Source organism: Pelodiscus sinensis, chromosome 1 (assembly GCF_052426305.1).
Source record: "Pelodiscus sinensis isolate ZL-2025 chromosome 1, ASM5242630v1, whole genome shotgun sequence".
Classification (NCBI taxonomy): domain Eukaryota; kingdom Metazoa; phylum Chordata; order Testudines; family Trionychidae; genus Pelodiscus; species Pelodiscus sinensis.
In genome coordinates, this window is record NC_143052.1 from 103,074,597 (window position 1) to 103,101,248 (window position 26,652).

At 43.3% G+C, this 26,652-nt stretch overlaps 1 protein-coding gene across 4 annotated transcripts in view; it reads right to left on the reverse strand.

Annotated features, from left to right (window-relative positions):
- The window catches only part of TRIM24 (tripartite motif containing 24), a 120,462-nt gene extending 98,722 nt beyond the window's left edge, over window positions 1-21,740 (reverse strand). For 3 of the 4 annotated variants that reach the window (XM_075939513.2, XM_075939521.2, XM_075939505.2), the window contains exon 1: window positions 21,134-21,740. In XM_075939513.2, the coding sequence (XP_075795628.1) occupies window positions 21,134-21,497 (364 nt within the window). In that variant the 5' untranslated portion in view covers window positions 21,498-21,740. Of the gene's footprint in view, window positions 1-20,436; window positions 20,814-21,133 lie in introns of those variants that run through there. The other variant, XM_025178950.3, reaches the window with a different exon arrangement.
- Between the last annotated feature and the right edge of the window lie 4,912 nt (window positions 21,741-26,652).

Sequence of the window (26,652 nt, forward strand, 5' to 3'; positions counted from 1 at the left end):
CTGCAGCAGAGAGGGTGTGGGCTGGGAGCTGCTCTAGCCTTAAATGGATAACCATTTACATCCCTAGTCTCATCAGCCCTGAAGACGCCATATGTCTAGTACTGCTCTAGAATGGTGGGTAAGATCATTCAGTACCTGTCATAAGGTAAGAAGCATGATGAGAAGCAAGATCCCGATGCTGACCCCATGTTTCACTGGACTTTCCAGTGAATAAACGAGTAATTTGAAGTGTTACAATTCTTTCCCTGCTCTACCGCCAGTTGCCTCACTTTCTATTTCAGCATTGACTCAAGAGTCAAGTATCTTACACAAGCTTATGCTGAAACCAGAGCCACAGGGCATCACCAAAAGCTGCCTCCTTGATCTTATGTTTATGCTGTTCCTGTATTACTGTAAAATGTTATGTCTGTTCTTCTGAATGCACAAAACAAACTTTGAGAAACCACACCATTCAGCTACGCTCACTTGCTTCGCACTGATGGGATTTCCTCCAAGATCTTTCCATTCAATTTAACCAGAACCCCTCATCCAGTTCTGGGAGAACACTTCATCCAATTATTTGGGATCCAAAAACCCCTCAGTTTGATTCCAGCTTACTACTACACATATTATTATATTAGGTATGTAGCAGCTTTTTGCCAATATTGACCAGCCCTGATACTGAGGATTTAGGTACACAGTGATATCGCAATTCCAATACATTTGAAACACATCTTGAAACACATCTTTCCTAGCTACTAACATCTATACTACTTGCATGCAAGAACCAATCACATGCAGATTGTGTAAACTCCCATTGGCTGGGAATGGTCATCTGCAGCCTAGGGATGTAAAAGACTAGTCGACTAGTCAGGGGAGCAGGAACTGGTGCTGGGGGAGGGGGGGGGGAGAGCTGGCTTAAAAGCAGATACCCCCCAGCAACATCTCTGTGGGGGGGCAGAGGAAGTAGAGACATGGCGGAAAAGGCGTGAGCGGAGACTGAAGCAGTTTACGCTTGCGCCACTTCTGCTGCGATTATGCTTTTGAAATGTACAAGTCTCCCCGCAGGGAGTGTGGGGCCAGCAGGGGACCCACCAGGTGCTAACCCGGGTAAATTGCATTCGCCCCATGGGCCACTTATTACCTACCCCTGTCCTAGCATCATTAACCTTTCCAAAATTAATACTCATAATAGTCAACCTTCGATAAGAGTATTCTTTTTGATGGACTTTGAAGACTTTAGTGGGGGGCAAAGCAATACGGATTGGGGCTCCATCATGTACCCCAATACTATTAGGAACTTCCAGCTATGCAAAATCCATTAATAGCCTCTTCATCATTACCAGTCATTATGCCTTGGATTATCAACATCTTCCTTAAAGCAGAAAAAACCTGTATGTCAGCTTCCCTGAAAACTGATCTACCAATACCCAAACTGATTAACTGCTAATCAGCAGCAATCAATAGTGGTGAACTTCCAGACGGAGATGGTCACACACTATTCCACACCCAGGGGAACTCTCATCCTGATGTCATGTCACTGCAGCTCCAGGGTGTGTGCCACTCAGATCTCTAGCAAAGTAATGCAGAAATTATGCCACCACTTCTGATCACCCCAGGAAAACAGTATCACTTCCTACCACCAACTGGTAAAGCTACTCAAGGAAAAGTTTTCCCCCACAGTTAGCTGCTTGATTTCTTCCTTCTCTGAAATCAACAGAGCAATACAACAGCTGCCTACTAAAGCCAAAGTTGCTCAGTTGTATGACTACAAATACATGTGTACTAGCTTCTGCATATTAATGAGTACATTGACTAAGGCACACAGCAATGTGCCCTCTATACCAGTTTGAAGTTTAAAAGTGGTCCCAACTCAAAACAGATATCATGGAATAGAAGAAAGAGGAGTCATGGGAATTGGTCGCTGTGACCTCAAGTCCCAAAATTCCAAAAGCTTCTGGGAGATATCCCACAATATGCTATGCAAAAAGTCCCAGAATGCACAGAATTCAGAAGCAAGATAAAGCACCTGCCTCACTGAACGTTTATATAGAAAAAAGATATTTCCATGTATATGCACTGATTTAGAGGCCAATAAGTAAAAGCCAGCAGGACAGTTATTCGACAAGTTAGCATGCATAAATCTAACTCTACAGAAAACCTGTAATGACAAGGCATTACCAGTAAAGTAGTATTTGATGACACTTTTATTTCAAGTTGGCTTTTCATTGTTAAATGGACATAGCAAATAGCAAAATATTAGCAATGGTAAGTATTTCCAATTAATCAACGTATCCTATTTAAAAGAAAAATTATGCTGATGATAATTGGTGGCACAATGGGGTCACACAGTTTGCTGTCCTAAAAATGTAGCTTCTTTTGACATTCAAAGTTTTAGGTGGTGTCTGCCCAAAGCCATTTGACTGTTTTAGTTTAAATTAACAAACCAATTGGGGGTAGAGAAAGCAGGAAAATTTGTTTTCCCTCTTCCAATTTATGAATAAAAGCTGAGTGCAAGAGGATGAGCTCTGCTAGTTATACAGTCTTGAAATACAGTAACAAACACAAATCAGTGCAACTAATATACACTTCCTTTGTTTAAAAAAGTCAGTTTATAAAACGAAAAACATTATTTTGATAAATGTGCATCCGGCACATTTAAGCTAGCTTTATTCACTAAAAACAATTTATGCAATATTTGTACATTTAATTATATTTGGATTTTCATTCAAATGGAACTTAACAAAAAACTAAAAATCAATCTAATAAATAAGAAATGCACCATCAATCATTTTATAACAAAAATAAAAATAAATCTACATAATTGCTCACATACTTGTGTACAGATTAAGGCTGTTGATTAATCGCAGTTAACACATGCGATTACTTAAAAAAATAATCGTGATTACTTGCACTGTTAAACAATAGCAATTGAAATCTTTAAAAAATTAAATGCTTTTCTACGTGTTCAAATATATTGATTTATTATTATACAATACAAAGTGTACAGTGCTCACTTTATTATTTGTATTATAAATATTTACACTGTAAATATAAAATAGTATTTTTCAATTCAACTCATACAAGTATTGTAATGCAATTTCTATGGTGAAAGTGTAACTTACAAATGTAGACTTTTGTTTATAATTTGTAGAAGATAATACTGTCTCCATCTTATTTACATCACCTGAAAGTGAAAACAGGTGTTCATATGTCATTTTATAGCTGGCATTGCAAGGAATTTATATGCCAGATATGCTAGCCATTTATATACCTCTTCATTATTCAGCCACCATTCCAGAGGACATTAATTACATTTGTGACTCAACTCCTTGGGGGAGAGTTGTAGGTTTCATGTTCTGTTTCACACATATATTTTATGTTATAGCCGTCTCAGATGATGAGCACACATGTTCTTTTTAAGAACACTTTCATTACAGATTTGACAAAAATGCAAAGGTATCAATTTATGATTTCGAAAAATAACTACAGCACTTGACCCAAGGCTAAAGAATCTGGAGTGCATCCAAAAATCTGAGATGTTTTCAGAAGTTTTAAAAGAGCAACACTCCAACATGGAAACTACAGAAACTAAACTACCAAAAAAAAAATTGATCTTCAGCTGGTAGCATCTGACTCAGATGATGAAAAAGAATGTGTGTCAGTACATTCTGCTTTGAATCATCACCATGAACACGTGTTCTCTGGAATGGTGGTTGAAGCATGAAATTTTAATGCATCTGGCACAAAAGTATCTGGCAACGCTGGCTACAAAAATTCCATGCAAATGCCTGCTCTCACCCTTGTTTACAGGTACCATTGTAAACAAAAAGCAGGCAGCATTATTGCTTGCAAACTGTAACCAAACTTGTTTGAGTGACTAGCTGAACAAGTAGGACTGAGTGGACTTGTACGCTCTGCAGTTTTACATTGTTTTGTTTTTGAGTGCAGGGATTTTTTTTTTTTTTTTACATAATTTTACATTTGTGAGTTCAACTTTCATGATTGACAGATTGCACTATTGTACTTGTATTAGGTGAATTGAAAAATACTATCACTTGTTTTACAAATGGCAAATATGTATAATAATATATAAAGTGAACATTGTACACCTTGTATTCTGGGTTCTAATTAAAATCAATATTTGAAAAACTAGAAAACATCTAAAATATTTAAATAAAACTGTATTCGATTAATAGTGCAATTAATCAAAATAAAAAAATAAATCACTTGACAACCATAGCATAACTTCCTGATTACGAAAAAGCACCACCAAATTGGTTAACCAGTTAAACATAACATTCAACCAGTTAACCAACCAACCAAGCAGCCCCCCGCCCATGACATGATGGGCCTGGCCCAGAAGGAGGAGCCTTCAGCCCTTGGGGCTCCGCCCTTCCCCCCGCCCAAAAAAAAAAATCACAAATTTTACAGTCAAGTATGCTTTTATAATTGTGCTTTCATAGAATTTACCATCATGAGATCTGAATGCTTAGTTATGCATTAAAGGTTGGTCATACAATCAAGACAAAATTCAATTCTGACTTACACTACATACTTCTGGATTTTCCCTAACCCATTAGTAGCTCAGTTCTAGTATGCAAAACTATAGATGCACCATAACTGGGAAACTCCATCTACGTTACTGGGAAACTCCATCCACAACAGGCAGAAGTAATTGTGCCCCCTTGGCTATGAAAGAATTTTTCTAGTGTTTTAGCACACTGCATTATAAAAAAAAAAACCCCGCTGCTTTAAACACCCTGGCCTTTTTTTTCCCCAGTGGGCAGACAGAGGGGAAAGCTGTGTTTAACTGAAGTTAGCTCATTTGAGGTAAAATCTTCAAGAGGATTAGGAAATTTGTAATCTTCACTAAATTGTGTAAAAAATTCCTAGTGAAGATTGAAGTAATCTGAAGTAATCACAAGTTAATTAACTCACCTTTTCCTCTCTCATTCCCAGTGAATACAAGGCTCATGAGGAAAGACATTACCCAGGTCTGACAGTAAAGCAGCATCACTAACAAAAGTGATAAAACAAATCTGAAACTCATGATCACATCCCTCTCTGATCAATATGCATCTTTTACTTGAAAAGTTATGATGTATGCTATTTTTTCTAAAATAGACATGTCAATTATCCTGAGCCTCAAAGCTATGACATTCCTGTATTTCTAGAACATTGTATATTGATTAATAGGTGCATTATTAATTTTGACACCGTATGTTCCCTGGTCTGCAGGGAGACAGGGAGCAAAGCCTTGGAGCACGCCTGCAGCGGGACAGCCCGGGCGCGCCTGGACTGTCCCACTGCCCGCGTGCTCTGCGGCTTTGCTCCGCGTCTCCCAGGTCAGCAGACCAGGGAGACGGAGCAAAGCCGTGGAGGACTTGGGCGGTCCGCCACCCCCGTCTCCCTGGTCTGCTGGGGGTGGGGTGCAGCTAGTCCCCTCCTCCCCCAGCAGACCAGGCTTTTCTTGCCTACCCTTGGGGTAGAGCAGCTGGGGGCTGCCGGGTTGGTCCCGCAGCGCCGCTACGGACCAACCTGGCAGCACCCCAGCTGCTCTGCCCCAGGCGTCCCCAAGTCAGCTGCTGCTGAAACTGACCAGCGGCTGACTACAGGAAGCCCGAGGCAGAGTTGCTCTGCCCCAGGCTTCCTGGAACCAGCCGCTGATCAGTTTCAGCAGCAGCTGACTTGGGGACGCCTGGGTTTCTTAAGTTGAATCTTGTATGTAAGTCAGAACTGGCATCCAGATTCAGCCACGGTTGAAACTGATCAGTTTCAGCAGCGGCTGACGCCAGTTCCGACTTACATACAGATTCAACTTAAAAACAAACCTACAGTCCCTATCTTGTACGTAACCTGGGGACTGCCTGTATTTGGGATGGGGTATTTGTCACTAGGGGCCTCTCAGGGCAGGAGGCTGGAACAGAGGATTGGGTGCAGGAGAGTGGTTGGTGCTGGGGGGTAATGGTCAGTGGTTGGCGCTGGGGGGTAATGGAGGGTAATGGAGAGGTGGGAGGCTCCTGGGGTTACGGCTGGCACTGCGGGGCTCTGAGGACTGGAGCTTTTGGCGAACTAGTAATATTTCATTTGCATATTCATTATTTGCATAATAAACATGCAAATAAAATGTTAACAGTCTGCCAAAAGTTTGTGAATGGGTTTGCCGATCCCTGGTACAAAAAGGTTGGGTACCACTCATCTAACACATTTATGGACTAAAACATTCCATTTCTCCCGCACTCCAAAACGTGGAATGTCAAATTCAGTTATAAAAAGTGTTTCTAATTTTGTTCTTGATTACTCAGCCAACTATGGCTAAAGACTCAGCACCACAATGAACAGGGCATACGTAGGGATGTAAACAACTAGTCAACTATCCGATAAGCAAAAGCAAAAGCTTATCGGATAGATGACTAGTTATGCAACTAGTTGCTTCCCCCCTTCCCCATTGCCACTATCAGAGAAGGCAGCAAGTGGGAGAAGCAGGAGCTGGTGAGAGCTGGCTTAAAAGCTGGTTCTCCCCGGCACTGTCTCCACCAGGGCCAGGGGAGGTAGAGGCACAGTGGGAAACGACACAAGCAGGGACTGCAGCAGTCTCTTGCACCTGCCACTTCTGCTGAGATTCAGCTTTTGAAATGTATAAGAGCCCCAGTGGGAGTGCAGGGTCAGTGCAGGACTCCACTTTTGAACTGCAGCAAGAGCCTGGCACAGCCACCCTGTGCTGAACCCCTCAGGCTTCGGCTTCAGCCCGAAGTGGGAGGGTTCAGGCTCCAACTTCTCCCCTGGGCCTCAGTCAGTTTAACCCCAGTCCTGGCAACACTATCAAAATTTCAGCAGTTACACGTTTATAAATAAATGTATTTTAACATCCATATTTCAAAATCGTTTATTTCTTGTTATAAATGTGTTGAAACTAGGGATACGAAAATATAACTGTTTTCACGGCTAACCAATGTGCCTGGGCTCATTGGTTAACATGCACAGCTACATGCAGGCCCCCAGAGCCAGCAGCGCAGGAGGGGGCTCCCCACATGTATTGGCTCCTGTGTAGTCACATGTTCTCCCCCCCAAAAAATGTTGTTGGCTCAAGCTGGTCCCCAACATGCACTGACTGATCCTCCTTCCCGTGTGTAACTGTGGAACCTATAATTTTTTAGTGGTTACACGATTCCATGTTTAAACACATTAACACCTCTATTTTGAAATAGTTGTTAAAACAATATGTTCAAAATTTCTAAACTCACGTGGTTAGCAGATGCCTCGATTTTAAAAACCCACAAAAGCAGATAAATGCTCATGCATGCCCTCTGCCATGAAAGCTGTCCTTCAATTACTCAACCAAAAACAGTCTTGCACTTTAAGTCTGCTTCAAAGACATGCATTGAAATCTATCCATATTTGTTTATGATTGACAAAAAACTCCACTTGTTTGAAGCTAGGTAAAAAGGTCTTTGTGTTACCAAAGTCTACAAGACACAGACGCATCTGTACCAAACAGACTCAACAAATAATTGACCATCATTCCATACTTGGTAGATTGCAAGCCTCCTCCCCCGGCGCAGGGAAGCCCCGCACGCGCTTGCCCCGGCGCCAACCCGTGCAGGGAAGCCCTGCATGCGCGCCTGAGCGGAGGCAGACTCCCCCGCACAGGGAAACCCCATGCGTGCCTGCCCTGGGGCCGACCCCCCGGCGCGCCTCCCCCAGGTCTGACTCACCCCTCCTGTGCGGTGGAGGGAGCTGATGCTCCCTCCTGCAGTACACCCAACAGAGCAGCTAGCGCACTTCTGGAATCGCTGGAAGTGGCGCTAAGCTGCGGGACTTCTGTCCATCCCTGGGGTAAGTAGTGGGGCTTCTCGGGGGTGGGAGAGAAATGGGGGCGGGACAGACAGGACGCCTGCCAATCAACTGGTCACGGCCTTGCGATCGACCAGTCGATCGTGATCGACATGTTTGTGACCACAGGGCTAAAGTAACAATTAATCTAAAGTAATTGCCGAGTTTCCCAGACTTTGGTAGAGATGTTAGATATCAATTAATTGAATAATTGTGTAACCACAACAAAACTTCATGGTTACATGACTAATTGATAATCTCTGTGGGAAGGGCCAACAGCCAGTGTGCTCTCGGTCCCACTACCAAAGAAGCCCGCCACCCCCTGAAACAGAGGCAGCAAGGGGGTGGGGAGTGCATATAGTCAATAAGATTAACTGATAAACCTAGGCTTATTGGATAATCGTAGTCGACTACACGTTGACATCCATAGTCTTTGGTTGCCAAAATGTCCTTATGTGCACTTGCTTAATAATGTTTTTAGCTGTGGTACAGGACAAAGGTGATGTTTTGTTTACATATGTACTGAACTGAAGGACATTACATAGATTAGAGGAAGTTATCAGTACAATGAACACATAAAATGTACTGCCAAGTTGTTTCTACTGCTAAGAGACAAACGGCCTGGTCAGTCACATGATTAGTGGCAATAGCAAAATAAGCGTAACAAAAATAGCATAGACAGAAAAATGCATGTAAACTGAAGCTGGCACCTGGTATTGTATTGGCTATGTAAGACAGTACTAAATGTTGACTGGATGATCATCTATATTATTCTAGAGTATAAGTTAGCATGCAAAGGGAAATTAATTATGACCCACATATGCACCATAAGAAGGTAATCGATCAATTTATTTTTCTGTGTAGCTGTCATTAATTGCTTTTATAGCAAATGAACTGCAATGCTTTTGGTTCAAACAAAAAATCTCAATTAGTAAACTGTAGTACCTTGGCCCAAAGCATGAAGTAATACACAACTAGAGATGGTCTAGCTGGAGATGTAAGCAACTAGTTGACTACCCAATAAGTATAAGTTTATCAGATAGTCGAGTAGTTGCTTTCCCCTCTCCCTCACCCGCTGCCTCTATCAGAGAGAGGCAGCAAGGGATGGGGAGGGGGGAGAGAGAGAGCAGGAGCCAGTGCTGAGGGGAGTTCCCCTCAGTATCATCTCCATGGGGGGGCAGGAGCAGCAGAGGCATCCCTACTGCTGCAGCTCTCTTTGAAATGTACAAAAGTCCGCCACAGCTCCTGTACATTTCAATGGGAGAGGCACAGCAGGATAGCGAGCAACTCCCTTATCGATTAATCAAGTAGTCTATGGAAATTGCATTGACTTCTCAATTAGTTAAATTTCGATTAAACAACATCTCTATACCCAACATTAGAAAAATTCCATTCTTTATGGTAGAACCACCAATGGAGCATCAGCATTAAACAGCACTAGTTTCATAAGCAACAAGTATTCCTCTGGCACCTTAGAAACTAACAAAAGTATATAGTATCATGAGCTTTTGTGGGCAAAATCCACTTCATCAGATGATGAGCTGGAGTAGAAATGAAACTGTTTAACTAGTTTCATAAGCAGTAGTTCTCAATTTCATCCATGGTGTAAGTTTAAAGCATTATGGGACTCTGGTTCAGTTTGGTCAATAGTTCTCTGATGTCACAATGGACTTGAAGTATAATGCTTGTAAGTATTGAAAGGAGAGACATTGTATTCCCCATAAATAAAACAAGGATTCAACTTTGTTGTAAAGTGGACATGATGAGTCATCCCTGAGCTGGTGAGTGTTATGAGATAATTACCTCTAAGTTCTCTGATTGGTTCATTTAGCTTGGGCCTGAGTCCAATAAATCCTTGAGACACCCCAAAACAAGGCATATAGGCTCCTTAGGAAAGAAGCCACTACAGCGTGCATGTTGCTACCTCATCCTACACAACCTCTGGAGTACAACCTGGAACTGGGATATTACAGTGCCCCCTTAACTCTCCATCATGGGCCCCCCCCCCCATAATGTTTTCCTAGTAACAAGCAACAACCCCCTCCCAGACATTGTTATCATTTAACATAGTAGCTCTATACGCAGCTGAATTGCAAGAGTGCTCCTAAAGCCACTCTCAAATCACACCAGCAAATTTCCCACAGATTTCTAGCTTTGCACCCAAGAGCTGTACCATCTTGCCCTGGTCCAAAGCCTAACCAATATAAGTTTATGACCAGCTCCATCCCACACTCAATGTGGAGAGAGCATGCACAAGCCTTTGTAAACTGAGCTGAGATTTCCCAAGAATACTAGTTTTAGACAAAATATAAAACATGTATTAACTACAGAAAAATAGATTTTAAGTGAGAATAAGTGGTAAAGGTGAGAGATAGTTACCAATGAAAATTAAAGATACGCGCACAGTCTAAGTCTTAAACCTTATTACACTGGGCAGAATTTAGATGAAGCAGTTCTCTCACCCCATCAGATGTTAGTTCTTAAACAGGCTTCTCTCTATAGTTTGGGGCCAATCTCCTCAGCTGAAGTCCATCTTTCCAGCATTCTTGTTGCTTCCAGCATAGGTGGAGGAGCAGAAAGGACAAGCCACAATGACACTTGTCCCTTATTTTATTAGCCTTAATCCACGTGCCTGAAAAATACTAGTGCAGACATGTCCTGGTGGGCTTTGCCAACTCACAGGGTTGAGCAGGGTTTCCCAACCTATGGATTGCGACCCAAATATGGGTTGCCAGTACATTTCAAAAGGGTCACCAAGTGTCTCCCCAGGGAGCTGTTAAGGAGCCATTCACACATTTGAAAAGGTACCCGACTGGGCACCTCCGCAGATGGCTTAGTCTTAAGGAGCCATTCACCTGAAGTGGTACTCAACTTGTCTGCAGCTGCCCTTGGACTGCCTCCGCGCCGGTGAGCTCTGTATGCCAGGCCTGGGCAGGGAGGCAGCTCAGGCTTTATTGAGGAGCCTGGGGAAGGGGCCGGGACTGTGCTCTGCAGGTCCGGAGATAAACACTGGGACTGTGCTGGGGGATGCCAGGGTAGGCATTGGGACTGTGTTTGGAGCCTGAGGGTAAGGGCTGGGATTGTGTTCGGGAGCCTGGGGGGAAAGGCTGGGACTATGCTGGGGGGAGGGGAAGGTGGCGGGCCCGGGGAATTGGGTTGCAGCGGGAGGGCGCCTGGTTCTGGGGGAGGGGCACTGGGTTGGATCAGGGGACTGGGGAATACCTGTTTCTAGTGGAGGGGAAGGGGATTAGGTTGTGGTGTGGGGAGGAGCTGGAGGGTACCTGGCTCTGGGGTAGGAGAGGGACTATTTTAGTAAATTTTGTGATCTGCATATATTTGCATATCTGCGGCCGCACTAAGTTGCAGCCCTCGTCATGTGCTACGGGTATCATTGTGGCCCCCAGAGCTTCCAAAGTTGAGTAGCCCTGGTGTAAATAACAGCCAGTAATATACGTCGTCTCAGACTTATCACATCGCATCGCATAATCATAATGCGTGTAAGTGCTTTCGTTAGTAAAGCAGCAATCTGGTGTTTGCTTGGCGCAATCTTACTGTGTGCATGTGTTTTTGTTATTAATACGGCAGGGGATTGTAAATTTCATTTTGCCCTTGGTTTGAAAAAATGTCTTCAGCAAAAAGAAAGTATGTTGACAAATACATCAGGTATGGATTTATTTGGATAATTACAGCAGAAGTGAAAAGGCCGCAATGCGTCATATGCATGGAAGTTCTTTCCAATGAATCTCTGAAATCAAATAAATTGCAACATCATTTAAATACTAAACACCCTCAATTTAAGAGCAGAGATGTGGATTTTTTTTAAACAAAAAGCAGAAGCTTTCAAGAAATGCCGACTTGATGTCAAGAAATGCCGACTTGATGTTGGTGGGCCTTATCAGCAACAAAAGTTAGCTGCCATAGAAGCCTAATACATTGTAGCATTGAAAGCTAAGAAAGCACATACCATAGCCGAGGATCTAATAGTTCCCTGTAACAAGGAGATAGTCCGCCTTTTGGTAGGTGCAGATGCTTTGAAAAAGCTGCAACCTTTGTCCATGTCCAATAATACAATTAAGCGTAGGATTACTGACATCTAATGACATCAAATCTGAAGTAATCAAATAAATTAAAAATTCTCCCAAAGGATTATTCAGTATTCAGCTCGATAAGACAACGGACGCGTGTAATCTTGCACAACTGATGGTGTATGTTCGGTATATTAAAAATGAATATGTAAAAATAATTTTTGTTCTGCAAACTGTTGGAAACTATGACCACTGTACAAGATGTGTTCAATATCTTGAATATTTTCTTTGAAGAACATTCCATTGAATGGAAAAACTTGTGCGGCATTTGCACAGTTGGGGTTACTGCTATGCTTGGTTGCAAGCCTGGATTCCAAACCCTAGTTAAAAAACTTTTCTCCAAAAGTAATTGGAACTCACTGTTTCATCCATCGGCAAATACTAGCAACTAAAACTTTACCTTATTTCTTTGAACCAGGTATTTAATAAAATTTACAGCTTTAATACTGTCATTAAGTCCAGCGCACTCAGAACTCACATATTTAAAAACCTTTGTTCGGAACTAGGTTCTTTACATGGAGTATTATTGTTTCACACTGAAGTAAGGTGGCTATCAAAAGGCAAAATTCTATATCAAGTGTTTGAGTTATGAAATGAACTTAAAACATTGCTTATGTCACAGAACAAAACTGAGTTTGAATGTCTGTATAAAATAGTATACCTAGCAGACATTTTTGGCCTACTTAATGGTTTAAATGTGTCACTTCAAGGACCAAATTCTACAATTATCGGATTATTGGAAAAAATAAAATCCTTCAGAATGAAACTCCAATTATGGATTTCGAAAATTGATGTGTGTGTGTGTGTGTGTGTGTGTGTGTGTGTGTGTGTGTGTGTATATATATTTCCAACCCTCGCAACCTTTCTCGAAGAAAGCACAAATGACATTAATATTAATAACGATTTGCAATTATTGATACAGGAGAATTTGAGACATTTAAACAATGAGCTACTCTCCAATATTTTCCAGATACAGATGGAAAGTTGTTTGTTCTTGCAACAAATCCTTTCAGTGTGGATGTTTGCGATGTACCTGAAGGCACCCAGGAATAATTTATCAATATGATCAACAGCAATGATATAAAAGCAGAGTTCTTAACCATGCCAAATAATCAGTTCTGGATCAGACGCAGAGTAGACTACCCACTTTAGTCAGAAGTTGTTTTGAGAATTTTACTTCCATTTTCAACAACTTTCCTCTCAAATTTGCTTACAATTAAAAACAAATATCGAAATAAATTAAAAGTGGAAGATGATCTTCAATGCACACTCACCACAATTCCAAGGACACAACAGTTAGCAAAGCAAATGCAAGCTCAACCAGCCCATTAATTTAAGTTCAGGTGAAACTGTTTGGTAAAATACTAAATTTCACTTGTTTTTTTGAATAATGTGTATTATGTTTCTAATATTTTTGTAACACCTGTAAGACTCTCAGGCGCTGAGTGTGACTCTCAGGCCCTCCAGCTCCCCAGCCCCTCCAGCTTCTGAGTGTGGGGTTTAAGCTGAGGGGGGAGCAGTTTGGGGATGAGTGTCTTTCCCCCACCACAACTCAAAATAAATGTAGTGTTATTTTATTATTACTGTATTTCATAGAAAAACTGAAAATAACTACTATGAATATATAAACAGGAGGGGACACAATTTTATATTCTTGCCTCAGGTGAAAAATTAGCTAGTTACAGCACTGTCCCCCTGCCTCCCCTCTGTTTTTTAATTGCCTTGGGTCACAAAGTCTTCCTGAATTGTCAAAATGGGTCCCCATCTGGAAAAGGCTGGGAACTGCTGGGGTTGAACAATCCCCCAGTTATTGAAGGGAGGTTCCAAAGAGGATGGAGAAAGTCTGTTCACAGTAGTGACGGATGGCAGAACAAGGAGCAATGGTCTCAAGTTACAGTGGGAGAGGCCTAGGTTTGATATTAGGAAAAACTATTTCACTAGGAGGGTGGTGAAGCACTGGAATGGGTTACCTAGGGAGGTAGTGGAATCTCCATCCCTAGAGGTTTTTAAGTCTCAGCTTGACAAAGCCCTGGCTGGGTTGATTTAGTGGGGGCTGGACTTGATGACCTCCTATTCCAGCTCTATGATTCTATGGTATCCTGCAACTGAATTAGAGCTAAGCAGTTCCCATCGTATGATGCTTGTGCAACTGTCTCTGAATTAGAAATCCTTAATTGCAGCTCCCTTGCTGATTAATGGCCACTGAACACCCTTTTAAGAGTGGTTTGGTTGACAGGACAATGGGTTTCAGCAGATCATAAGATCTTACATAGCACACTTTGTATGAAATATATCAATTATATATTATAGGAAATATATCATATGATAGGAGTGAATATGGGGGTTCCAAGGTGATGCTTTGACATACACAGTGCCAGTATTCCCTGCTGCCTGGTAGTTCTGATAGACTGCCTCACAGCATATATACCTAGTCTGTGCTGGCAACTTTGTTAGCCTTACAGTGAAGGGAATCAAAGCAACCTTAATAAAAAACTTTTAAACTAAAGTTGCAGCCATCACTTCCACGATCTTAAAAAAGCATGAAGACTGAAGTGTACAAACTACACTTTCCATTTTATTCATTATTTTATGTACTTCACCACACGTTCCCTCTTATTCAAGTAATCTTTACACTCTTTTCCTACATCTTATCTTTTTCCTGAGTATGGACCTCTTCTACTTCTGCTATATTTAATTTGTCAGTTTGGATTCACATTTCACTTGGGCTGTTTGCTCGCTCATGACCTCACAACTCAAGAGAATTCACCAACAGAAGATGATTACGTGGCCTAGTACCACAGTCATGGTTACAGGACTGGCTGCAACCCTGACCCTTTTTTAGTCTGAGTACAGCACTTCATGTGTCAGGCTACATGCCTTCACCTCTCCTGGGAGGAACTCTGCAATTCTTCCACTCCTACACCAGGTCCTGGACTAGAACACCCCATGTATCAACAATGTTTACACAATAAATATGATTGGGCTCAGACCATGTTGAAATCTAATGCCTTTAGAAAATACAGTGAGCAAACCACTTTCTTTAAACCAAAGTGTTTATTTCACAGCAAACACAAAGCACCCAGGAGGGGTGGGGAGGAAAGAAACCACATCTTAGAACAACTCTACACACAAATCTGTCTTACCTAAATGCTCACTACCTAAATGCTCACTATCCTCTCATTGGTTCAAATTTTAATACAAGATGTCAGGTAATCACTGATTAATAATAAGGATGTTAAAATGTGGTTAATTGACTAGTCGACTAATCGATGTACATTTCAGAGGAGGAATGTGGAAGTGCTTAAGAGCACCTGCTGGGGTTCTTGTACATTTCAAAGGAGGAATGCTGAACTCCACATACAGCCCAGGCCAGTGGGAAGTCCCGCTGCATGTCTGCTTTGAAATGCACAAGTCCCCAGGGTGGGCTCTCGTACATTTCAAAGCCATGGAGCCCAGAGTCAGTGGGGGAGTTACAGTCCCCTGCTGACTCCAGGCTCCATGCGATGCTGCATGTCACTAGTAGCCCGGGGTCAGCTGGAGACTCCCCAGCTGACCCCAGGCTCCACAACAGCTGCCCCTTTGAAAGGCGCAGAGGCAGCATTTTAAAGACACAGCTGACACTCAGCTAATCCGCAGATCAGCTGTGAGGAGGCTGCCTCTGAATCGCTGCCTGTATGTGTTTCAAAGGGGCAGTGGAGCCCAGGGTCAGCTGGGGAGTCCACAGCTGCCCCTTTGAAATGCCACCTTGGGGTTTCCAAGGGCCAGCGCTGCACACCTGTCACTTGGAAGTACCCCTTCTCCCCCGCCCATTGCTGCCTCTATTTTATAAAGGCAGCAAGGGGCGGGGGGGAAATATTGACTAGCCTTTAACATCCTTAATGAATAATGATCAATATAGTAAAGTACAAATAGAAAGATTATGCATAAAAAACCAGATCAGAGAAGTGACTTCACAGTTTGATCTCACACACCCATAAAAACTCTCCCTTTAATATGCCATGTGTGTTTACAGAAAAAAACAAAAACAAAAAACATTGACCCAAAGAGCTTTTTGTTATCTGGTTTATCTAATTAATAAGCTAAGGCATATGTAACCAAGTCAGTGACAGAAAACATCTATAAGGATTAGTTCCTGACGGGGATGTTAAATAACTTAATTGAACAGTCAATTAACCTCATGAATTCTTATCGGTTACTCAACTATTCTAGTGTCCCCTGGGGCAGGGCCAGCAGCCAGTCCTTTCTTGCTCTGCTCATGTGGAGCCCCCCTGCCACTCTGTGCTGCTGCCTCTGTATCAGAGGCAGCAGGGTGAGGTGCCAGGTGGGAGCTGGTCCGCAAAGTGAGTCAGTTTAAATATCAGCTCCCCTTAAGGACCAGCAGCATGTCGCCCCACACTGCAGACTTTGATACAGCAGCCCCTGTCTGCGGTGATGGGGGTGTCTGAGCTCCTGGACCCAGCATGAGCTGCCTGCCTACCTGACTCCTAAAACACTTTAAATGCAGAGCTACAGCAGGGATAGGTCCCAGACCTGGTGCAAACTGGGACTGAGCTGGGCTGCTGGCCAGCTTGGCAGGGGCAGGGAGAGAGAATGCATGAAGTTTATAGCATTAAGCTATAAGGTTTTGCTTACTGGTTAATCAGTTAATTGACTGTACTATTATAACCCTAATTCCCGATAATGAGCTATTTGGATATAGTCTGTATGTTAACTTTAAGGTATCTGTTCTTCAGTCTTGTGGTTCATTCTGATTTTGCAGGTTGACTATCAGGAGGTAAAATATTCAGAGAGAATAGTTCTTAACACTGTCATCTAACAGTCCTCACTTGCTGAGGGAGGATTTCCTGCTTCCCCCACTTCCAGTACTCTGTCTTCTATTGAACTCAACATATTCATAGAATAAGCATTCCAATAAAGATCTATCTATATAATTACAGAGCAGCTAATTGTTACTCTCTCTTATTTCCATCCCAAGATACTTGTTAGAGCTTTTCTTCGGGATGAATTTGTGCCTAAAAAAGGACATTTTAAATCCGTCTTACTCATTTTTTGGATAAATTACTGGATAAAGAACTAGATTTCTGCTACTATGTAGCAATTTCCTAGAGATATTCCAGAGATCAGCTAGATCTTTACAATGAAAAGCACATTTTGCTGTAGACAACTTAATCTTGGCATGCTATTCAACTGAGATTAGGTCAGTATATCAGTTTAAAATAACACTGGTCTACAATTTTTTAGAAGTCGTCTGCTTCAGAGATAAATGTGCTATTATGTATTTTGATGTGCTGAATTCAAATATGACAATTAAAACAACTGATTGGTTACTATTTCCAAGATATTTAAGTTTTTACATTTTACGTCTATGTATATTGTGTAGATAGTAGAGTTTTAATCATAAATTGTAAACCTAGGTCTTTTTAGGTGTTTATGGTTGCTTTACATGATAATATTTCACCTGTCTTGTTTATGTAACACTTTAAAAATCAGCAAAAGGGTTATATAAATAAAATTTATTATGAAACAAAAAGGCAAAAAACTATTATGTACTTAGTTTAATCCTATTCAGTGTCTACTTGGCGCTTCTTGGCTTGTCTCTTGTATTCATTAAATGGAGCATCTCTTGTGTCTGTCCAGCAATAGTCTGCAAGCATTGATGGGCTCCATTTGCCCTGATAGCGTTTCTCCATTGTTGCAATGTCCTGGTGAAATCGCTCGCCGTGCTCGTCGCTCACTGCTCCACAGTTCGGTGGAAAAAAATCTAGATGAGAGCGCAAAAAATGTATCTTTAGTGACATATTGCAACCAAGGCTTTTGTATGCCTTGAGGAGGTTTTCCACCAACAACCTGTAGTTGTCTGCCTTGTTGTTTCCGAGAAAATGTATTGCCACTAACTGGAAGGCTTTCCGTGCCGTCTTTTCCTTGCCATGCAGTGCATGGTCAAATGCATCATCTCAAAGAAGTTCACGAATCTGAGGACCAACAAAGACACCTTCCTTTATCTTAGCTTCACTTAACCTTGGAAATTTTCCACGGAGGTACTTGAAAGCTGCTTGTGTTTTGTCCATGGCCTTGACAAAGTTCTTCATCAGACCCAGCTTGATGTGTAAGGGTGGTAACAAAATCTTCGTTGATTCAACAAGTGGTGGATGCTGAACACTTGGCTCCAATGACTGTCGGAGTGGCCAATCTATCTTGATGTAGTGGGAATCTCTTGCATGACTATCACTTTCGCAGAGAAAACAGCAGTACTTTGTGTATCCAGTCTGCAAACCAAGCAAGAGAGCAACAACCTTCAAATCTCCACAAAGCTGCCACTGATGTTGGTCATAGTTTATGCACCTCAAAAGTTGTTTCATGTTGTCATAGGTTTCCTTCATATGGACTGCATGACCAACTGGAATTGATGGCAAAACATTGCCATTATGCAGCAAAACAGCTTTAAGACTCGTCTTCGAAGAATCAAAGAACAGTCTCCACTCATCTGGATCGTGAACGATGTTGAGGGCTGCCATCACACCATCGATGTTGTTGCAGGCTACAAGATCACCTTCCATGAAGAAGAATGGGACAAGATCCTTTTGATGGTCACGGAACATGGAAACCCTAACATCACCTGCCAGGAGATTCCACTGCTGTAGTCTGGAGCCCAACAGCTCTGCCTTACTCTTGGGTAGTTCCAAATCCCGGACATGGTCGTTCAGTTCTCCTTGTGTTATGAGGTGTGGTTCAGAGGAGGAGGATGGGAGAAAATGTGGGTCCTGTGACACTGATGGTTCAGGAACAGAAGTTTCATCCTCTTCCTCTTCTGACTCAAATGAGAATGATTCTGGTGCATCAGGAACTGGCAGTCCTTCTCCTTGGGGTACTGGGTGTATAGCTGATGGAATGTTTAGATAATGCACAGTCCACTTTTTCTTCTTTGACACACCTTTCCCAACTGGAGGCACCATGCAGAAGTAACAATTGCTGGTATGATCTGTTGGCTCTCTCCAAATCATTGGCACTGCAAAAGGCATAGATTTCCTTTTCCTGTTCAACCACTGGCGAAGATTTGTTGCACAAGTTTTGCAACATGTGTGTGGGGCCCACCTCTTGTCCTGATCTCCAATTTTGCAACCAAAATAAAGGTGATAGGCTCTCTTAACCATAGTGGTTATACTGCGCTTTTGTGATGCAAAAGTCACTTCACCACAAACATAGCAGAAGTTATCTGCACTGTTCACACAAGTACAAGGCATCTCTGCTCACTTTGGCTAAACAGAAATGTGTCCCTTTGCAAAATCAAACACTGACAAATAAGAGAGCACGACACTGTATGATTTCTAGAGCTGATATAGGGCAATTTGTTCAGCAGAGTGATGTAAGCTTTGTTATGATTGCATCATCCATGACTTCTAGGAATAACATGATGCAATTCATATCATGTATGATGCAATACCAGCTATTGCATCATTCATGGTTTTGCCTAAAAAGCAAGTACTGTCCAAACCCAGTCATAGATTTATTCATAGATCCAGTCAAAGATGTATTTACTCATTTCTGGTTTAAATTGAGATCCCTTCCCTTTATAATTCACTTATCCTCCGCCATTCGCAAGTCAAGGGTCATATATACTGACCCAATAGCATATCTTGAAAACTAGAGCCAATCAACAATTTTAAGCACCATTTTCGTTCTCAGTGACCCAGAATTAGTAAAGTTTGACTACATTTATTTCAGAAGCATTTTGGCTGTAGAGCAGTGTTACAGAGCAGCTAATTTTGTTACTCTCTCTTATTTCCATCCCAAGATACTTGTTTGAGCTTTTCTTCAGGATGAATTTGTGCCTAAAAAAAGAGGACTATGTAGCACTTTAAAGACTAACAAGATGGTTTATTAGGTGATGAGCTTTCTGTGGGCCAAACTTGGGTTTGTTTTTTGTTTCACTTACACCAGACTAACAGGGCTACATTTCTTTGCCTAAAAAAGGACATTTTAAATCCGCCTTACTCATTTTTTGGATAAATTACGGATAAAGAACTAGATTTCTGCTACTATGTAGCAATTTCCTAGAGATATACCAGAGATCAGGTAGATCTTTACAATGAAAAGCACATTTTGCTGTAGACAACTTAATCTTGGCATGCTATTCAACTGAGATTAGGTCAGTACATCAGTTTAAAATAATAATTTAACTATGAAGATTCATATGGAAAATGTTTAGCTTATAAATGTTATCACTTATTTGTATTACTTGAGCATATAAAAGTTAAGGCCTCAGTGTGCTAGATATGGTACAAACTAGTTCACACGTATAAAAGGTGTAAAAATCCCATGAAGGGCTGCTTAAAAGCTTACCCTCAAAATGATTAAAATAGTTTAACCACGGAACACAGAAACAACTTCTCTCACCACCAAACGACAGATCATTTACGATGCCATACTTCTCTCTTCTCCCTACCAGAAGCTCATCTCAGCTCCCTTTGCAGTACAGAGCAAGTCAAATCTCTTCAGCGTGCAAAAGTGAACAGTGAGAAGCAGCAATACCACTTACACATCCACGTTAAGTACATTTCACGGCACTGGTCAGCTTTCTTGCCTTCTGTTTAGTACGTGCCACTTGTTACAGATTATGTGTGTGTGGCTCCAGAAGGAACAGCAGTTGCTCTTTCCAAGAACTAGAGCTAAATCGATAAAGCCAAGTACCAGAGAGCACCATGCAGAGAACAGCCCAGCAGCGTGAGGAGGACGGAAGGTGATTGTAGAGGATACCAGAGGTGTTTCCCTCCTCTCGTTTCTAACAACCAGGCCGTACAAACAGCAGGAAGTTGCCATTGTGATGTCCCCGACAGAAGAGTGGCCGTTTCCCCCCGCCCGCATTTGCTCCTGGAAGTTGGCTGCCCAGCACACACAACAGAGGGGCCGGGCTCCCTTTCAGGATTACTCCCCTCTCACCTACCCGCCGCATCGCGACACGACCCAGGAGCTCACGGTGACCAATTCATCCCCACACGACAGCAACACCACAGCCGCGGCGGGAGCGGCCAAAGACCCAGGGGCCTCCCCCTGGACCGCCAATGGTGGGGGGCCCGGCCAGCACCTTCCCATCTCCAAAGGGGGCCGCCGCGGTCCCTGTCAGCGCCAGAGCTCTCGGGTCTCAGTCCCGACGGGCTCCTCGCTCTCCCGTGCTGTCGCGACACAGCAGCGCCCTGAGCCAGCCCGGGACGTGCGCTGAGGGAGGGGGGACTTACCCGGTGTGCAGTGCAGGGGTGAGGTCGGCGAGGGGACGGGCGAGGAGGGCGACGCCGGCGGCTGCAGCTCCTTGGGGGTGGTGGGGCAGGGGGAGGGCGCGGCGGGGGGCAGCATGAGGTAGCGGTCGGGCTGCGGCAGGCAGCGCTGGCAGAAGGAGTGCAGGCAGGGCAGCAGCTTGGGCCGCCGGCTCTGGATGTGCTGCCCGCACACGCCGCAGGTGTCCAACAGGTTGAGCTGGGCCGCCTCCCCGCCGCGCTCCGCCGGGCCCTGCCGGCTCTCGGCCTCGTTCTCCCCGCTCAGCGCCGCGGCCCCCGCCCGATCCGCCGGCCAGGCCCCCGCCGCCACCGACACCGTCGCCTCCATTGTCCTTGCGCCGCCCGGCGCCTTCCGCCGGGAGGGGTGGGGGGGGAATACGACTCCTCCACCGGCCGCTCCGCACCCGGCAGCCCCGGCTTCGCGCGCGCGCGCGCGCCCAACCGCCACCGGGCCGCGTCGCCAACGATCGGACCCTGCCCCCCTCCGCCAGCCGCCGTGTTTGTTAATCCTGGGAGACTGCACCCGCGCGACACGGCCAACGGCTACCCGGGCCCCGCCCCCTCCTGCGAGAGAGGGGCTCCCCCCGTAGCCCCGCCCCCTTATTGTACGTCGGTTCCGCCCCGCTCCTCCCACTGGCTCATCCCCTTCCCCCCGCCCCGCCGCACACAAGAGACTCCGCCCACCCGTGTACAACTCCACCCCCATCAGTCCCAGTACCGCTCCCGCTGCGTACGGACACCCGCCTTCCAGCCCCGCAAGCGTCCCAAGCCCCGCCCCCTCTCCTCCCAAAGCCCCGCCCCTCACCCTTCTGGTGGGTGTCCCGCCCCTTGGAGACCTGCTGGCTGGTCTGTGACTGAATCCTGGCCTGGCTTCCCCATGACCACACTCCTTCCCGAAGTGACCTCCCTCTCCGGGCAATATACTTGGCTGGGTGGGAGAGGAGGGAAGAGTGTGTTGGGGGGGGGTATCCTGCCCCTTACTTCCTCCTTGCTCCTTCTAGGCTTGCTACCTCTGAAAAGCTAAAAAACGTGGCATCCCTCGCCTCCCCACGAGACAAGGCCAACCCAACCATAAGACAACTGTGCCCCTTCAACTGTCACTTATAGTATCTAGAGAGAGCACATCTAGATAAGAATAATAACATCGCCCCTCTCCTCGCTCTCCCCAGACTCAGATTCTCTCTCACAGGCAGGATGCACTTCTTATGCAGGAAGATTCCGTTGTTTTGATGTGTTATTGCTTAAACTGTGGAAGTGGGATCACTGCAGCATGTTTAACTGGACAGAATTTTTTAACATTAGATGTCCCACTGTGTTGTGATAATATTGTACATCTTTAGATGCACCTTAAAAAACAGCAGATTATTTTTCTGGCAGTTGACAAATCCATACATAAACCAGACATACTGGTCAATTATGGACAAGGTGGTAACCCAATCCCCTCCTGTTTTCAACCAGCTGTTTCCTCCACCTTTCCTAGGGACACTTTCTGTCTCTCCCATTCCCTAGACTTTGGCTAGAATAAGTAAGATGCAGGGTTTGGGGTATTTGGGTGACCAAAGAGCAAGTGTGAAAAATCAGGACAGGATGGTGCATAATAGGTGACTATATAAGACAAAGCCCTCAACATCAAGGTTATCCAGCCATGTGGACACCTTGCTTCAGCATTGTGCTGTATAGGAACCTGCCAAACAGAGAACTGTTCCCGAATAGATACAGGGGATCAAACCCCCAAAAGTTTAGGAGATTCCCACCTAACTCCAACATCTAGCCACAGGGATTCTCTCTCTTTCAATACTTTGCATTTTGTAGACCTTGTCATGCCAATTAAAAAGTCTTATGGCTCATGTCTTTATGACTTTTACCCTACGGCTCAATCTAGGCCAAACCACAAACATTTTATACTCTGGAACAAGCATTTGGGGTGTTTCCAGACTAGCCTTTACAGATGTGCCAACTACTTGAAGTTAATTATAAATCAATTAACTCAAAGTGGAAGGAAAAAAACTACTGTAATACAGTAAGCTGCTAACCTAATTATCTCTCTCCTCCCTACTCCCTCTCCATCCACAAAAGACACTGCCTCCACATCAATTAATCAGGTGAATGGGCATAAGAAGAGCATTAGTGTAAAAAGCTTTTAATGATGTAAGACTAATTTTTTTACCACACAGAACAATGCTTAGTCAGCACGCTCATTTTCACGATCTCACGATCCAAGAATTTACAGTAAACTCATGATTTCAGCAAGTTGTTTCTGGACAGAAGAAAATTTTGTTTTAAAAAGAGGGACAGTTAAGAGGTACATCTCACACTCTGCCTGGGAATAACACCACAAGGGACAGGCTACTCTTAACTCTTCCATCTTATTAACGTTAATAAGAATGATGCCAGCCAGCCCGTGTATGCCTTCATTTCTCCAGTGCTGCATCTCTCTCCCTTGCCTAGAACAATCAGCAGAAGGGCAGGGTCTTCAAGTTTAGTCATAAATATTAATATATGCCAGCTTTCACTCACATTCTTCTTTCTCTCCTGCCTCCTGCTTCCCTTCCCATTTAAGGTGGAATTGTTGTGATACCCAGAACAAGACAAAAAAAATTGAGAGGGAACTCAATAGTCATTGTAAGGTAACTAGCTATTTGAGTATGCAGATGCAATAGAGTGGGATATAAAGCCCTTTCAGGTGAAATTGCAATAGTCGAGTACTGAAAAAAAATGAATGAATACAGTTCATTTTTTCCTCTGTAAAAAAACCCTGCCAGTTTCTTTTGCAATGCACATTTAATGTACATGGTATAGAAGAGGTAGGAAACAGCAGGTCTGTTACTATGCCCTCAAATATATACATTTTTAAAGTATACTTTACTGAAATTCATACAAAAATCTTTACCTCAAAAGCATGACAATATGACAGGCAAATATTTGACAATACAATAAAATAGAACATGCACTGCTTTACAAGTTGATATTAGAAGCAATTGCTATTTTAAAAAAAATATATTATATTTAGATCTGCAGATTGGTGCAATTGCAGTGGCATGCAGTTCAGATAATTTAGATTGTACACTAAAAATTGCAATAAAATGGCTCTTTTTACTGAAAGCACAAAGGTTACTATTCTCTTGTCAAGTATTTGTCTTCTTTTTATTATTAAATGTTTGGATTGGTCTAGAGAGACAAGGTATGTAACATAATATTCATTGGACCAACATCTTGGTGAAAAAAATTAAAAAGCAACAAATAGTCTAGCAGCACCTTAAAGACTAACCAAGTTAGTCTGTAACTGGAAAAAAAATAAAAAACCATGAATAGTCTAGCAACACCTTAAAGACTAATAAGACATGAAGATGGTATCATGAGCTTTCGTGGGCATAACCCACTTCTTCAGATGAATGGAGTATTATGAATGTCTGAATGGAGTAGTATGAATGGAGTAGTATGAATGTCTTTAATATTCTTTAATGCTCTTAAATACTCTATTCATCTGAAGAAGTGGGTTGTGCCCACGAAAGCCCATGATACCATCTACATATCTTGTTAGTCTTTAAGGTGTTACTAGACTATTTGTGGTTTTTTTAATTTTTTCTCGTTACAGACTAACTTGGTTACTCCCTGAAGCTTTTTTCTCTTGGTGAAAGAGACAAACTTTCAAGCTCATGCAGAGCTCTTCTTCGGGTCTTCTGTCACCTTGATCAATGCAATTTTAAAGTATTTGTTTCCTCATTGGCCATAAAGAAATATCAGGGCCAGATTAAGGCAATCCAGAGCTCTGTGCATACCACAACACAGGTCCATGGGGTAGCCTCATACCTCACACAAAAGATGACTGCTGGATGAGGGTTCTTCCACTATGCCATTTTGGACAAACAGTCAGAAATAGCAACAAGCCCCTTCTCTTCTTTCTGGGGACAATGGTAGGAAAGTTGTAGGTGCCTTCCAAGAAAGGCAAGGATAGTCATTCGAAGCTTTTTGCTCTCCCAGGTATTGATCAGAGTCCTTCTTCCTCTCAGGAACAGCAAGGGGCATCTAATGTTAGAGATCATCAGTGGGAGTCCCCTCAATACTTTCCCAGTAATCAGGGCATATCATCAGTTTGGGTAGGCCAGACAGCCCCGTTGCACTCTTCTCCTTCTGCCTCCCAGTGTTCTCCAATGGGGTGGTGTTGATAGTGCCCCCGCAGCAATGGGTTTGGAGTTGAAACCCCACTGAACTGTATAGAGAGTTCTCCCAATTAGAGTTGTTATTTCCATGTGTCTGCACTTAACTCAGTCAGAGAAGCAAGGTGGTGAGGTAATCTCTTTTATTGGACCAACTTCCATTGGTGAGAGAGACAAGTTTTTGAGCCACAAAGAGCTCTTCTTCAGGTAACCAACATGGCTTCAGCTGTACTGCACCTAACCACACTCAGTAGGTTTGCCACCTTTCCTGATCAGACAGAATGGACACCATTGCCATGAATGACATCGAGTCTATCCAGTCAGGAAAGTTGGAATGGAAGGGCATAACCAGTGGGTTTCTTTAGGGGTCTATTTTGGGACTGGTTCTGTCCAATAGCTTCGTCAATAATTTAGATGATGGCATAGAGAGTACGATTATTAAGTTCGCAGATGATACCAAACTGGAAGGGGTTGCAAGTGCTTTCGAGGATAGGGTCAAAATTCCAAGTGGTCCTGACAAACTAGAGAAATGGTCTGAGGTAGATAGGATAAAGTTTAATAAGGACAAATGGAAAGTACTCCGTTTAAGAAGGAACAATTAGTTTCACACGTACAGAATGGGAAATGACTGTCTAGAAAGGAGTACTGTTGAAAAGGGTTTAGGGGGCATAGAGGACCACAAGTTAAACATGAGTCAACAGTGTGATGCAGTTGCAAAAAAAGCAAACATGATTCTGGAATTCATTAACAGGAGCGTTGTAAGCAAGACATGAGAAGTCATTCTTCTGCTCTACTCTGTGCTGATTAGTTCTGGGCACTGCATTTCAAGAAAGATGTGGAGAAATTGGAGAAGGTCCAAAGAAGAGCAACAAAAGTGATTAAAGGTCAGGAAAATGTGAGCTATGAGAGAAGACTGAAAGAATTGGGTGTACAGATAGTTCGGATTAGGCTTCCTAATCCGAACTATCTAGTCCGTGCCGCGGGTAGCCACGCGGCACGGGGTTCGCACTAGCCGGCTTTTAAAAATGGCGGCGCCGGCTTTATGCTAATGAAGCCTGGGAAATTCAAATCCCGGGCTTCATTAGCAAGTTCGGTATGCATACATTACCCCCCTAGTTCGAACTAGGGGGGTAGTGTAGACATACCCATGATGATCCATACTTTTTCAAAGTTTTGAAATGTCCAATCAAAATGGGAATTATCCTCTCTCGTCATCTAAGCAGGGAATGAGACATCACATTTGGATTCTTCAAAGTGAGGCTGGAATTATCCAGTGTTATTACGTCAGCTTGTGTAAGACAAGATAGGTCATGGCTATTGGTACAA